The sequence below is a fragment of the Myripristis murdjan genome, chromosome 24, assembly GCF_902150065.1.
Source record: "Myripristis murdjan chromosome 24, fMyrMur1.1, whole genome shotgun sequence".
Classification (NCBI taxonomy): Eukaryota; Metazoa; Chordata; class Actinopteri; order Holocentriformes; family Holocentridae; genus Myripristis; species Myripristis murdjan.
Genome location: NC_044003.1, coordinates 27,898,895 through 27,915,486, shown reverse-complemented (window position 1 = coordinate 27,915,486; position 16,592 = coordinate 27,898,895). Strand labels below are relative to the sequence as shown.

Sequence of the window (16,592 nt, the reverse complement as noted above, 5' to 3'; positions counted from 1 at the left end):
CTGCTTTGACTCAGGAGAAGTTCAACTGATAGGCGTTTCTCTGCATCAAAAGGACTTCAGATTCTCAGTTTCACAATGATTTCTACAACCAATAAATCTGAATGAAAAATTATTTATACTTTAGTCTCCCGTCATTTCAAGCCTAGATGTGTACTTGCCTGTCCTCGTGTAGGACTCGTGGCAGGTTCGGGTGATCTCAGCAGCCTGCTCCATCTGGTGGCCCGTCTTGTCGCTGGGCGCTCCGTCAGCGCCAAGGGCGATCATTCCACCCGCAAAACAGGTCAGATGACCCATTTTATGTTCCAGCAGCCCCCCCTTCCACTCTGCTATGTAGGTCAGCCCGTTGCTTGACTTCCTCATCAGGTTGGTCTCTATGGCCTGATGGACAGTAGAAGACAGAAATGTTTGTAATATCAGAGCCCCAGGGTGCTGTCATGGGATGGGTTGAGAGATTTATGAGAACAGTTCTGGTCTGTTTAATGTTTGAAGTAGTTACAAAATGCCTGATATACTCAAACCTGTAACTGCACATCACTTAATTCAAAGTAATAACTTCATTCACCTCACTAAATAAATGTCTGCTTTGCACCAGATCTATTTCACTCATTTTGGAGAAGGAGCTGACAGGTCAAACTTGGAGGATGCATTATATTCGTATGTAGCACTAAACAGGTACCCGACCTACAACTTTAAGTGATTAAAAAGACTGTATGCAGTCCTCATTTCCAGCTGATTAGTTGGAGAGTATTTGTTCAAACTATATAAGGCACAAGTAGTCCAGCTTAAGTTTAATCGCTGTTCTAATTTCTGCCCATAGAGCTAGAACGTCAACACAAATTTCCCACCAATTTTTCCAATAAACTTTCTGAAAAATGAGTATTTCAAGAATGCTACGGCTTGAATGGCACCAAACCTCTTTGAGATGGATCGTGACATCATTTAAACAAAACAGAACAAAGAAAAGATTTGAAAAATGTCAGAAAAAGGCAACATACAAGACTGTGTACATATAATTTTTTTAAAAGATGAAGAACACTCATTCCCAGCCTTCACCCCTGCTGATACTTCTGTCCTTATACATAAAAAAATAAATCACACTAGCTACAACAAATGAAAAACCTCTCTATATACACTGTTAAACAACCAACGTTGATCCTATCACCAGGGTAACAGCTGTCTGATTGGCAGAACTTGTCTAAAGAATTGTGGGTAATGTAGTACCTCTGCATTAGCGTCATGAATAAAGTTGATCCCTTAAAAACAAAGTTGAAATCGGCTTCTGGAGGAGCAGATACTATTGTGTAACAACATCATAGCTGATTTTAAGTGGGCTTTGAACAGTTAATATTTTATTAAAAAACAACTTTAAAAGACCAGTATCAGCAAACTGATATTTTGGTCAAAATATTCAAATCCTCCAAATTTCTGAAGTATTAGAATGTGTGCCTCTGAAATGTAAGCCCATTTACTCATAATCCACTTATGATCCAGTAAGATCAAAGCCGGGCTTTCATATGTTTTGCACTGAGGAGAGGTTTCTGTCTAGCCACTCTGCCATAAAGCCCAGATCGGTGGATGGCTGCAGTGATGGTTGTCCTTCTGGAGCTTTGTCCCATCTCCACACAGGATCTCTGGAGTTCAGTCAGAGTGACCATCAGGTTCTTGGTAACCTTTCTTACTAAGGCCCTTCTCCCATGTTGGCTCAGTTTGGCCGGGCGACCAGCTCTTGGTTGTGCCAAACGTCTTCCATTTGAGAATTATGGAAGCCGCTGTGCTCTTGGGAATCTTCAGAGCAGCAGAGATTGTTTTGTAGCCTTCCCCGGATCTGTGCCTTGCAACAGTCCTGTCTCTGAGCTCTGCAGGCAGTTCGTTTGACCTCATGGTTTCTGCTCTGATATGCATTATCAGCTGTGAGGTCTTCTATAGAGAAGTGTGTGCCTTTCGAAATCGTGCCCAGTAAATTTAATTTAGCACAGGTGGACTCTAATCAAGGTGTAGAAACATCTCAATGAAGAGAAATGGGAGGCACCTGAGCTAAATTTCAAGTCTTGTTGCAAAGGGTCTGAATACTTATGTCAATGTGATATTTCAGTTTTTCCTTTTTAATCAATTTGCAAAAACTTCTAAAATTCTGTTTTCACTTTGTCATTACAGGGTACTGAGTGTGGACTAATGAGAGAAAAAATGAATTTAAATGATTGTAGCATCAGGCTGCAACATAACAAAAGTGAAAAAAGTGAAGGGGGTCGGAATACTTTCTGAATGCACTGTTTATATATTTTAAAATGCACTTGGTCAGCTATTTCCTCCTCTGGTGGTTTGCAGAGCACAGCTTGTAAAGTACCAGCAAAGAAAGGTCACCAGAATCATCATTTCATTGGCCTGCTGTGTGTGAGATAGACACCCTGATGCTGCTCTTCCCTCCAGCCTCACCCTGACTGATAAATCAAGCACGCCTGTCATCTGGAGTGACAGGGAGGGGGTTATGGGTACAAAGTAGCCATGCATAGAAAATGGCAGAAAACATGTTTGTTCTGTGTTTAAGTGACCATGCCATGTATTTTCTCCTGAGCACGTTACAGAAGGACAAAAAGCCAATCAGCTCTCTCCAGCTGAGGCCCATGGCTCATCAACACAACTTAACTGGACTATTTGTTCAGCAGAGGAATAGCTGTCTCTCTCTCTCTCTCTCTCCCTCTCTCTCTCTCTGTGTCTCTGTGTGGCCTACCCATTAGTTTTGGGAAGGCTTTTTGTTACTGTAGATAGGGTTCTTGTTCATCTTTCCCTATGTGATTGTTTCATATGAATGTGTGTGCAGCTCTGCCTGTGCTACCATCTGACTGACTGCCTAACTGTCGCGCTGCATTTATCAACCTTGCTGAGAATAATATTCTGGGGAAAATACTAAATATTGGAACTTTGCAAAAATAAAGACTTACAGAAGTCGTACTGTAAATACTGAGCTTCGGTACAAAACTGGCAGCTTCAATCCAAAGATACCAGAGTCTTCAAAAACCCAGCTGAACCCTGGTTATAATCTATGCAGTTGCCTCATAAAAGATTTAATCCCTAGAAGCTTGGTACATTTTACGTGCTGATGCATATTATATCATGTTCTGATCCTAATGATGATAGTGCCTTCCTAAGATGTTTATCATGTGTCTCATAAGGCATCATGTGCAAGACAGTCCCAAAAATGGACCTGTGAAGCACTGTCCCACATTTCATTGACCCTAGAGAAAAATAGTCTTTATTTAATAATAGCCTAATGATAAAATAATTAAAATGCATAGCCTTTAATGTCAAAAACAACAAAGCAGGGAGAGGTTCATAATTATAGTTGATAATACTGTTGACATTTTTCTAAGTAACCTTGATAACTGACATTTGAATATTCCCTATTTTATGCAGACCTATTTTAAACATTATTATTTTCATGATGCACTGCTTATCCATCTGACGACTGCAAGCTGAATCTAATAGGTTTACACATGTAGCGTAGCGTTGAATTGTAGGCCTGGGGGAAAGATGCAGAATGCATGCAAGAGAGGAGGAGAGGCAGGGGATCAGAGACGGGAGACAAGTGAACATGATGAACCTACAAGGACCTGACATCAATTAATGGATGACAGCGATGGGGTTTTGTGTTTTAGGTTTTGTGCAACCTGCAGACAGTGGATTGTCAACTTCCAAGTAACACTTGGGGTGAGTGCTATTTTACTGTGTTTTGAAATCTGACATCCAACATTCTTTCAGGAAAATTAATAACATAGTAAAATCAAATAAAACCATACCAGTGATGGTGTGGAGTGAATGTTTGGCCACTGTACTACAATTTGACCACATTCTACATTGCAACAAACAATTTGGCAAATCATGTGGAGGCACTGAGGATTTAACAACATATAATCAAAATTCCTTAATTTTCAAATTTGAATTTTTGGTTCATTATAAGGCTTCCATCTTATAATGTTCCTTTTCTGTGGCAAACAAAGTCATCAGAACTATCCTGCTACATGTGATTCAGTGTGTAACCAGCTGATCTCCAATAACAAATGCAACAAAAAGAACATCAGATACTAAAGAAAGACCACTTTCTAAACACCCAGGATAGACCTTACATTTACTGTCAGCCATTATTAAATAGCCATTTATCATAAGTGGGAAGGTATATGAAGTATGCACTACTCTGTCTGCAAATTGCATGTTCAAATACCCATATTGTGAACTCACTTCAAATAACCTCTACAGTCGCGCTGCTTCCATCTGAGGCTGTTGGCCCTGTATTACATATTCACAGTTTCCATGGCATGGTGATGATACACCTGCCCAATTCAATGTGAGGAGACAAATCACAGCGATCTGCGGCGAGCTGGAGGCGTCACACAGAGCCAGATAATGACACAGGTGCCGCTGGGTGAATGTCTGTGATATTGGTGTTTCATCGCTTTTCATTTTCATAAATAAACCATCGATGTCTTCCATCTCTCATCACACTCTCTTTATTCCTCCTCCTGAAAGCATTGATTATGTCTTCTGTATGGCTGGGATAGTGACACCTCCGACACATTACTCACACCTGCCTTTTATAATCTTTGACAAATGCAGTAAATGGCGGTCTGACTGGTGTGTATGAGTGTGCGTGAGTGGTATTAAGATGGCATATTTCTCCTGATTAATCTTATCTATGCCTGCAGAGGATTCATTTCATATTTCCACCTCACTGGGTCTTGGAGAGTGCTTGGCTTCTCTGTAGTTCACTAATCGTGGTCGTGAACATGAAACAGGATCACGGTGTTTTGTTCTTTATCAGAACAGAAACAGAACTACCGGTGCTTCTGAATGCCACAATTACAGACAAAACTGACACGTCAGTCAGGATATTACAGCAATATTATTTTGCTTCCAGCAACAAGTAGCGTATAACCACAATTTCAGCAATGTACTCTAATTACGGTTACCTATCAAAAAAAAGTGAAGATGAATAAACTAAAACTAGCATATCATTATCCCCATCCAGAGATTCAGAGGACCATCCTTCATGAGCTGGCCAGGTATCAGAGTTACATTTAATGCTTTTCAAGACATTTTCATGACAAATGTTAAGACTGATTTTTTGAAATTCAACTTTAATTAACTTTAATTCAATACGCACAGCAGGTCAGTATGAGGGAAAGCACTATATGTTAAGTTTTAGACAGGAATATGTTCAAATATTAACTAAAGGATAATGACAGTTTGAACAGTTTCCTTCAGGATAGATAGCAAAGTGCTGCTGTAGTAAATCAAACCTTTCTCAACAGAACTTGGGACAGAAGGTCTTTCCTGCATTTTTCTCTACAGGTAAGTATGATAGGTACGTACTACCTAAAGTGAGTTGGATTGATCTAGAATAGGCTACACTCACACGGGGAGTGCAGTAGGTCATTATATAGGCAGTGTTAAGCTCAGCAGCAGGCTTTGGGATTTATAACATCAGAAATATTGACTGATTCAAAAAAACAACTAATTTTAACAAAAATAAATTCATGGATTGATGGAAAATGTTTGAAATTAAGACCTAGCAAATTCAGATCTAAGGCCCTTAATGACTTTTAAAGCCTAATATTTTAGAACTGAATTTAAGACATTTTAAGGACCTGCAGACACCCTGAAACAGTTGCCCTTCTCAAGGTGAAACTACTACTCCTAGCACGCTGACTTTATTCAGACAAAGAACATTCGATACTAATGGGTTTGGTCTCCTGATCTTTCAGGAGGGACCAGACGTGATTTTACAAGGTACAAAAGGTGGTGTAACAGAAAAATAATCTAAAGAGCAGTGTAATGACGGCAGTGAAACCTGACTGGATCATCTCTGTACATGAGTTTTTCGCATAACAAGCCCTTCACTGTATGTAAGAGCGGGTAATGGAAGATGTGAAGCAGTGCCTAATATTAACCAATCAATACAATCTGGTCAATGTTCATATCAAGATCCAGGGAGTGGATTTTCTCAAAATTCATGAACTGAAAGTATTGATGTGAGATTCTAGTGATATTTATAACTATTTGAAGAACTTCTTGAAAAGCAAACTTCACTATATGGTTCCTAATCATGACAAAGAAAAGACAAAAACACAAAAACCCTGTTTAGACTGAGGTACATATAATACATAATAATAATACAACAATGGTAGCAGTAGTAGTGATATTATAAATCTAGGATTTCTGAGAATGAGATGCTGAGAATGCATCCTCCATAATATAATACATGAGCTCTATTCTGTTTATATTTTGAATTGAAAGCTAATTTAAAAGGACCAAAACAGTGATTCTGCATGTGTAGCATAATATCTACAAAATGTTTATACTTCATGAATACACTTCATTGAACTCTGATATCATTTTTCCTACCATTTATCCAGCCATTTGTTTCCATTCATTCCACTATTATATGAAAAAGAACTCTGTGAAACTTTCTTCACATTCATCACTGTAATAAAGTTGTCTACATTAGTTTTCCTAAAAGCAGCAGCATTGTTGAGTTTTGATGACGTGAAATTGGAGGCAGTGAAATGGTCTCTCCACTGGAAAAAAGTCCCGGGGAAACGTTTAATTTACACATTAATGATCAATTCTGTGGTTTATGAATGGCGATGACTTTGTTAGCCACAGAAGCAGAACTTTATAAGGGGGCTGTTTCAACCAAGATTTCTCATTTGAAAATGGGGAGATTTTGATTATATGTTATAAAATCTTTACTATCCACAAATGATAGATTTCAGTAAATGCGCCAAATATTCCAGCATTCAAAATCCCTGTCAGAGTCCTTCAATTTGGTTTACTTAATTATTTAAACACCCAGAGAGATTATTATATGGGCCTTTAATCAAACCTATGCCATTTTGTGTGAACACATGTTCTCCTTGTGCTTTTCTGAGCATGTGGCATGTATTTGTGTATGTGTGAGCATGTTACCTGCAGGGCATCATAGTACATCTTCTTGGCTTCGTCATCAGTCTTGTCGGACATCAGCCAGGCCTTGAGCAAGTACTCATAGAAACTGTCGCCTAGACCACCCACCGACACATGATCTGCAAGATACAGATCAGACACAGGGTTACACACACACATACACGGACCCTGTTCCTGTGGTAACATGTCTGCAAAATGAGATTACAACTGCCACTACGACTGAACTGTCCATACATCAAGTGGTGCAGCTGTTTTATGTGTGTATGAGAGGGGGAGAGACAGAGAGAACATACAGTATCTATGAATGGTAATGTATGTAGGAGCATGCAGCACCCAGTCAGTCACAATGCTGTGTTTGTATGCAAGTGTGTGTCGCTGTCCTGGGTGAGCTTTCAGCCAGCAACGATGCAGCACTATATTTGCCCTATTGATTGTCAACGGGGGCTCATCCATATGCATGTGTCATTAACAGAGTCCAGCCTTGTTTGTGGAGCGCAGAGATTAAATGTCATATGTGATCAGTCTGAAGGTGAAGAGAATAGGAGGCTGGAGAAGACCGCCTGGCTTTGGTCCGATAGCACGCCTGCTTTCTCCAGGGTCAATATTAAGCCCAGGCAGAAGCACCAGACTAAGAAAGTACCAATCAATCAGTGCATTGACGCTCTAAATAAGGGCATCACCGATCAGCCAAGCACCATTTCAACTTCCATATAATGCACAATGTTATATATGATGATGATATGCAGTATAATGCAAATACTGCCTGTTGCCGCCACGTTGTTTACATTTGTGCTTTACATTACATTGGACTAAACATGCGCTTAAAGCAAAATTGAACTCTGGCAGAGTGTTGGATGTGTTGTTATCAGGACGAGATGTGAGTGAAAAATCATGTGTAAATGGTTACCGGGACTTCTTATTTTTATACTGGCATTATCCGCTTTGTTGCTGTTCATTACAGTATTGTGGATTAGCAGTCCAGGGAAGCATGGAGCAACTAATGAGGATATTTCACCACCATGTGGACTTGTATCATATCCAGTTAACTATGCAACCCGACACTCTGCCCAAGTTCTATTTTGCTTGAAGTCCTTGCTGCAGTGGTCTGGGTTCAAATCCGGCCCAGGCCCTTTGTTGCATGTCATCCCTGTTTCTCTAAACCGTAAGTATCAAATAAAGTAAAAGGGGCAAGAAAAAAACAAAACAAAACAAAACAAAAAAAAGATATGCAATGCATAACAACTAAAAAGAAGTCCCTCAAGGCTGCAATTCAATATTTAACCAAGGAAATGATAACAGTGGCTGGGTATCAGAGGAGATGCCTGACACAGCTGTTGTGAGTTCTAAGGCATAATACACTGAAAATGTTTTTTAAAAATAGGTTCTTGTCACTGGAACAAAGGATTTCTGATAATTTAAGAAAAATTCTTTATTGAGGAGATGAAGTTAAGATTCCTGCTATGGCACATACATATTCAACAGTTTTACATTGCAAAACTGTTCATTCAACAACGTGAATAACAAAAAAGCATGCACAGATGTAAATTGAAACTCCAGCTATCAATTTAAATATCCCTTCTCTTCCTGCCTATCTAATAAAGCAGAAATGCCAAAATCTTTAAATATGGAGTTGAAAAATTCATCCTGGTGTTCAGCCACAGTCCTGACCACTTGTCAACCTAACTACCAGTATATCAAGTCATTTGATGGCTCTATCCAGCACTGACATGTGGCATTAGGGGAAGCTTTAGAGGAAGACTCCTCCCTCAAGATGTAAGTTGCCTTTCTAATACATCACACTCTTCCTGTCACTCCAGCTTCTTTTTTTCTGGGTCATTTTCTCCTCAATTTCTCCTTACACTGTCCCTCTTCTTCCCCTCCAAGTCTCATCTCTCCATCGTTATCATCATTACCTGTTCAGCTACCGCTGTTTGGAGAGTCTGATAATGGATTCAAAATTATACCCTGTTACTGCAGCCTTTCTAAAACACACACACACATGCAAGTCACATACAGGAACAGGGGGTAAAGACTGAATGAGTGTGAACATGCATGAAAGTGACAGAAGTAAATATTGGGTTCCAACAATATTAAGAGACTCAACCAGAGTCAAATGGAAAAGCTGAGGGGTGCAAAGAAACAGAGGGGAGGAAGAGGAGGAATGGAGCTGAATGGAATGAAAAAGAACTGGTTAAAAGAAAAAAAAAAGTAAGAACTTGAATGGACTGGATTGTCTACTATACTCATTCATTCGGCAATACTGTTCCATCACTGGACAACTGCCTCCACTGTCAGAACAATAAAAAAAATGTGCCTTGTGTTGGCTTAATAAAATAAATACAGGTTATCTCTGGCTCACTGAGTGCTGATTATGGAAAGTGAATCAGGCAGAACCAGCATGAGCCTTTGATTCAGGGCAAATCAGATGATTTCTGGGTGGTTCCCCTTGCCAAGGCAACAGCTGTATGCAGAAGAGTTAATGCTGGCTGACCTGACTGTTCAAGAGTCGAGATGAATAGAAGAATTCTGGAAATAGCCTTGTGTCTCTTGATTTAGATTCAAATCAAACCTCTTTGGTTTTCAGAGCGGTTGAGCCTTACCTGGTAGGATATTGGTGGCTTTGTCATAACATTATTCAATAACTTTGTTGACAAAAGGAAGCTAATTAGGATTAACTTAGCTGACAACATCTAATTAGCAAATTAATCTCCATTCATTTTTAATAACTTAAGCAGCATGCCGATGAATTTTGTTGCTGATAATTCTATATGTATGCATATCATAGTGGATTTAATTCAGTGCACCGGCTAGATACAAAAGGTATGGGAAATTATATTGGAATTCTAAAATATGAGAACCTCCAATATGGCTGCCATAAAGCAGATGATGTTACACCTGTACTGTTCTCTACTGTTTCTGACTTGAAGCAGTCATTTCATCAGAAACAGCTCTGACTAATTTGGTATTCAAATATTTTGCTTGATAGATGAGTGTCTGGTCAGCTAACCATCCCTGTCTTGTTGCTTGGCACACAGGTTTACATGTCAGGTAGAAGCTAGTGTTAGTAGTGGCTAGTAGTCTTGACTACTGCGGTCACTGTTACACAGACCAATATTTACAATGAGGACATAATTATAAGCTGACGTGAAATCCATGGTTGTAAAATGATGGCATGTTCAGAAGATTTCCACTAGCATTGAGGCTATGTGATGCTCCTACGTCTAAGGACATAGAAATGTGGATCTGCTTAACCACCACCTGCTCATTTTCACTGATGCAAAAGTAAAAATACTATTAGAATTTAGGGAGCTGATTTTCTGAAAAAGTCCCATTGACCGCTGTTCATTTCACTTAGTTTAGCACAGTTTTTTCACTCTATGTCACTCCCTGGAGGTGGCCTCACATATTCTTGTAGGCAAAATATTTTATTGATCCCTAGAAGGGGAAATTACACCTGGAACATCTCCCAAACTAGACAGACTCTAATGTAATGGAGGAGTGAGGAGAACTTACGCTGGCCCCACTGGCCACTGTTGGGGTTCAGGTAGTTGGGATACAGTCCCTGGGGTTTGTCCAGACGATTTAGGACTTTCCGAATGTTCATCACCTGAGGAAATATACAGAACATAGGGTAAAGAATATATGAGATGTGAGATTTCTATTTCTAATAGATAAACTACATCTCAAAGCGGAAGAGAAATGCTACTCCACTGGTTGAATTGAGACTAATAAAAATGCAAAGGTCTCTTCAACAATTTGTCAAGGTAAAGCTATACAGAGTATGTTAAAATAAAATAATACAAAAAAGTGAAAAAACTGTTCTGTCTCTGCTGGTACCTGCTAACCACCTACAAATGATTTTTTAAAATTGTATCTGCATTAATTGCTGTGGGAACGATTTTAAATTCAACAATGTATTTTGATGTTTGCATTGATTTTTCATTAGGAAGCAGAGATGAAGAAGTGAAACAAAAGTAAAAACAAACAAACAAACAAAAACGGACACACCAGTGATGGGTGAACCTTGTCGCCACCTTCACTCTAATTACACACTAAGGTGTTGGTTTGTCATGCATGCTGCAATTGCTGCAAAAATCAAAAATTTTGAGTCATCGAAATTTCACAATTTGGTAAGTGATTTAATAAGACTGACAATGTAAATGAGCACAGATGGCATTTAGTTAACTCGCACTGGCGAGGTGCCGTCTGGAGCCCGTATGAAAAGAAACGTGGCTTTCAATGCCAGGGACAGACACTTTGAAAAATAAACACTATTATAATCAATAAAAACATTTGTAAGACAGGTTTTTGTTGTTTTTTTTTCTGTATTTGTAGTGAAAGAAGTGGAAACAGGCGGCAGCTGCTGAGGACAGCACAGTGCAGGTGTAGCTTATCGACCAATCACAGGCTGTTCCTCAGCTGTGACGGCCCCAGTGGAAAGGGAAAATGTCCCGAGAACACAGCAACACCGGCGAGAAGGCTCCACCTCTGGGCTCGTTACATTCTATGGATGAATAACTTTCATAAGAGGAAACATATCTCCAATTTTGTATGCTTCCAGCTTCATGAGGCAAAACTCTCACCTTTTACACACAGGGCTCCATTGTATCCATGCCTTAAAGGCTGGCTGTGGCATTTTATGTTGTAAATTAATGATGCTGCTTTCAATATCCAGATTGTGGCTGAATTTATGTCCAGACAACTGAGATATGATCTCAATATGACCAAGATCTGTCCCTCATGTGTAGAGCTGGTGTGATTTTCTGCGTGAGGATGAATTCAGAGACAGGCTGGACTGGTCAAAGGTGCCACAAGGGAGTCAAGGTGTGCTTTTCAAATGCAGTAAATAACAGGTGGAAAATTCCAGAAAAGATGAAAGTTTAAACTGTGCTTTTGACAAAATAACTCTCCTGGTGTGTCTTGGGTGTGCCAGTTGAGAGCAAGGCAAAAATCTAGAGAGATGAAAAACATCCAGCACTCCAAAAACAAGTCTGAAAAGCATAAAACATTTCCATAATTCTTTAGGGGGTTGTTTTTTTATTTCCTTGTCAAATAACAGGCACAATTTCCTTTGCTACGACAGCCACCAGTCATGATACATATTAGCTTTAATAGATAACCTGAATAAATTTCCATTCTCTCCCGTAAGAATACATCTGCAATTGGCTGCGATGAAATTTTCAGCAGAGCTACTTTTCTTTGTTTTCACCAGCTCAAACCTGTGAAGGTTGTTTGCCCATGAAAAAGCCCTGCAAATCCAAAGTTTCCTGATATTATGCTCTAGGATTTCTTGGTAAAGTCTTCAAAAATTACCCTAGTGCAGTTTCACATATTCTGTGCATTTAAAAAAAACAAAACAAAACAAAACAAAACAAAACAAAACAAAAAAACTGTACTGTTCAAATTTTGTGAAGTGCTTACATTTTATTTCTCCCGCAAACCACTTTGCAACTGTTACGGCAAGCCCTTATTAGGATACAAGTTTAGCTTACCTTCTGAGCAAAATCTGGGTTTCCAGATAGTTTGCTGAGGTGCATGAACTCCAGATGCAGGGTGCCATACTCGGCGAGGATGCTGCTGCCACCTGAGGCCCACGGCCAGTTCCTTCCAATCCCACTGCACAAAGACAAAAAAACATGGAGATTTAGGCTGCTGTAAATGAAGTGGAGCGATAAAAGGTTACACGGAACGACAGTTAGTGTTGGAACGTGTGGGTGTGTGAGGCAGAGCATTCCTGAGCAGTATTATTTTCTATGTTTACTTGCTCAGGGACTATACATGGGAAGTTTTCACTAGCTGTCAAACTTAGCCTCGTGCTTGATGTTAAAGAAAAACATGGTGGCAAGCTGTACGTCACATTCCTGTTGGGATAGTCATTTGTATGGCGAGCATTAAATATAAGCTACTATGGCTCAGTCAAAGTGGGAGGGGAATATTCTGCTAACTAGTTCATTCATGGCAGCTGAAAATGAATCACAGGGCATCAAAGGTTTATGTAAACAGATTAAGTTTAAATCATTTGGTGGGAAAGGGGTGAGGTGGATAGGTTTCTTTAATCTGAAAATATCCCATGCGTATATTAACTTGTATTTTACTTGTGTACATTTCATATTACATCTTATCAATGTACATAAGTGCTTTACCAACACAAGTATGTCATATTAATAAAGCTATTCTTCAGTACACTGCAAATCTTGCTTGTCACAAGATTAAGCTGTAGGTTTCTGTGGGGGACATTACGGTGGGTAAGTGAAATGGGTAAGTCATAGACACATAAACAGAATTAACAAACAATGCTAAACTGAATGAAGCTATATTTCTCCTTCCATTCTCGCTCCACCCAGTGTGTTTATGGGTGGGTCTGTTATCGTTTGGGCACTTGAATTTGGCAGTGCATGCCACCCTTGCTGTCATGTGATCAGGAGGCTTCTGGCGGACCTTCAACCCCACCAGCCTCCACACCCCACCCCATTCATGCAAACTTATCAAATGGCCCTGGTGGGTAGGAATTGAAGGACATTCATGGAGTTGCTCAGAGTGACAGTGCAGCTGCACTGCATCTCAGGCCATATGTGAGAGCCTCCAACTCTAGCATCGCCTGACAAGGACGGAAGACTTAGCACAACAGGCTGTGTGTGTGTGTTTGTTTGTTTGTGTGTTGGACCATTAGAGCCACTGACAGATGACTTCTAGGCCAAGGACTGATGACTCTGGTGGCAATGCTTCAACTAACTACTCATGAATACATATTACCAATTCACTCTTGTGCGAAACAGCCACATCAGGATGTATGGACCACAGAACCATGTACCTACAGACACTTGAACATGTGTGGTGCACTCACACAGATACAGGAAGGGAGGAGACAAGGGGAAGACATCGAACAAATGAGAAAATGGAGTGTAAACGGGAGAGGTGCCTGACACGCACACAAACACAAACACACACCTCTTCAAAGCAGTGGATGCGCATACTAATTATCCCCCCTTCAAGCCATCATGCTGTGCCAGGCACAATTTGTTTCCCATTACACCACGGATTAAATCATGTCGCACAAACAGAGCAAATCACAACCATATCTGCCAGTGAGCAGAGACAGGGATCGAGGTCAGGGAAATGATTTTTAAAGCCTGGAGTTCTTAAAACAAATTACTCCTACAGATTTAGGTTAAAGGGATAATTCACTGATTTTTTTTTTTTTTTTAAATTGGTATTATTTCACCTCTCCCCAAGCTGTTATGTAGGACAGTAGTGGTGCTATCTTCCTCTCATTGTTACTGGTCTGGTTGCTATTAGTCTTTCAGGCCATATTTTCATGCACAGAAATTAAATGTACACAAAGTCAGTGTTATCCATCTCCTCTTTGATAAATATGATGCTGACATACTAAGCCACTATGTGTACCTGAGTCAAATGAAACATTTTCATCAGATGCCACACAGGTATGGCTTGATGGAGAAAGCCATACATTTAGTGTTCCATAGTGTATTTGCTGTGTCAGAGCCTTTTTCATACATATAAGAATATGATTCTGGAGGAAACACGGATTACTTATAAATATTTTAGCCTGAAAGTGCTCAATATACTGAATATAAACAGTTTCAATATAAAAATACTGGTATCAGTTTCAAAAAACCTACATTGGCTGAACTCTATAGTGTTTGTGTGTAAGTGTACAGCTACTTTCAGGAAGACTTGGCATCACTGCTTTATCTCCACACCACTCTCAACCCTCTTGTCTCACTCCCTCTTTCTCTGTCTCCCTCTGAGTCAACTATGCACTGATCTGTCTATCCATCCACGTCAATCCCTGCATAAGTCTTGTGATGAAGGCTAAATCCCTTCTCGGGCGGGGGAGCGGGATAAGTAAGCACACACCTTTCCAACTCACCGCTGTCCACCCGAATCCCTCCAAAAGCCCTGCTGTGAGAAATACTAAATCCCCGTTAAGGAGCAACAACACAAAGACAGCAGGGAGAAGCTGCTGCGTAAACCAAACAGGCACAAACCAATGAAGTGCAGACACGCATTACTGGAGTCAGACAGATGAGGATGCAGCTGGAATAACATTCATCTACCCAGGCTGTCTGCACGTTGCAGAGAGCCTAGTTTAAAAGTTTTTAGAACCAATTATAACAAAATAAAACAAACAAAAACTAAACAACAAAGTCCACTTTTGAACACAACTAACCGTAAAACTCTAACTGTGCAGAATAAGTCAGCAAGAATTTAATTATGGGACATGAAGTCTGAGTGTGTTTAGTGAGGCAGGCAGTACGCATATTGTGCTACTAACCCTAATTCTAAATTAATCATTGCATGGATGTGCAGTGCAAATAAACCTTACATAGTGAAAAAATAAGACCTCTAGTGACTGCATTCATTCACTTACATTTAAACCCATTGAACTTACATAATTTAAAGGACCATGCTGGTCCTATTTTGAGCTCTAGTCGATAGTCGTGACCATATCTGTCCTATACATGCTGTATGTGCATGGAAATCCTATGGTTTTATAACCGCACAGCAAGTTTAATTTTCATGACTTTACAATAAAAACTAACGTTTTTTGAAGCTTTCTGAATGGAACTTTTAATAGTGTTTTGCTGCTGTGAATCATGTTTTCCAAACTGGATCAGAAATTGTTGATGTTTTTGGAGTACAAATTTACTGTGAAGATTTGTGAATAAAACTTTCTTGGTCAGAGACTGAAGGCAGCACAATGTGAGTACTTGATACAAAAATTATGCATTATTAAGTGAAATATCCCTTTAAACTGGGAAATCGATTGAGTAGATGTATTAAGACATATACCACAGTAGATGTTTAAGACTGTTTGCCCAATGTTTAGTATAGAGCTATAGGTCCAGAGAGTGTCTTCGCTCTGATACTGATTGCATGATTGCTAAGCTCATGTTTTTTCCCGATACATTTTTGTATACCAGGCTATCTGTACAGTTAGTTCAGTTTTTCTTTATACATTCAAGTACCAACAATGATTTGTTTTGCTTTCGTCTTTCGCCTGCTAAATCTCTCTGAGGATGCTGAGAACACAAAATACACAATGCAGCAGGGAGAAGCTGGTGTGTAAACCAAGTGGACGCAAACTGACCAACATCACTTGTGCCAGAGATAAAGGTGTGTTTCATTGATAGCATCCCATCCCTTCGCCACTCGGTGATTGTGATAACAGCTTCCAGTGGGCAAATGATGGATGAAGCGATCCATTAATGGTAGTAAACCCCGTTAAAGCCCTTTGTGATGCTGCACAGAGCTGCTGATGTGCCATTTTTGGCTAAATTAACCTGTTTCAATAGCTGCATTACTGACGGCCATTCATGCTTGGTTTCGGGGTGGAAAACCATCATTTCGTTTTCTCTCTCTGCTCCTGCACAGGGATTGGATGCTGGCATTTGTCCATTGATGTAAGGTATAATAGAAGACAGTTGAAATAGTCCATCTGAGCGGAGTCCACTGTTGTTTTTGACTATTGATGTAGATGTCCTAGTGGCCTAGTTTCCAGCACCCACTTACCAGGCAGTGTGCCCCACATCCCTGTTCCTGGATGGGACATACTGAGGCTTATTCCAAGCTCTCTATCATACCACACACTGGTTTACAACCTCCCAATGCAC

The 16,592-nt window shown here is 39.9% G+C and overlaps 1 protein-coding gene across 2 annotated transcripts in view; it reads right to left on the bottom strand.

The window, feature by feature from the left end:
* man1a1 (mannosidase, alpha, class 1A, member 1) overlaps nt 1-16,592 on the bottom strand; it is a 189,210-nt gene that overhangs the window by 12,269 nt on the left and 160,349 nt on the right. For both annotated transcript variants that reach the window (XM_030046877.1, XM_030046878.1), the window contains exons 6-9: nt 12,450-12,573; nt 10,471-10,564; nt 6,961-7,076; nt 159-378 (exon numbers count right to left, since the gene is read on the bottom strand). In XM_030046877.1, the coding sequence (XP_029902737.1) occupies nt 159-378; nt 6,961-7,076; nt 10,471-10,564; nt 12,450-12,573 (554 nt within the window). The remainder of the gene's footprint in view (nt 1-158; nt 379-6,960; nt 7,077-10,470; nt 10,565-12,449; nt 12,574-16,592) is intronic.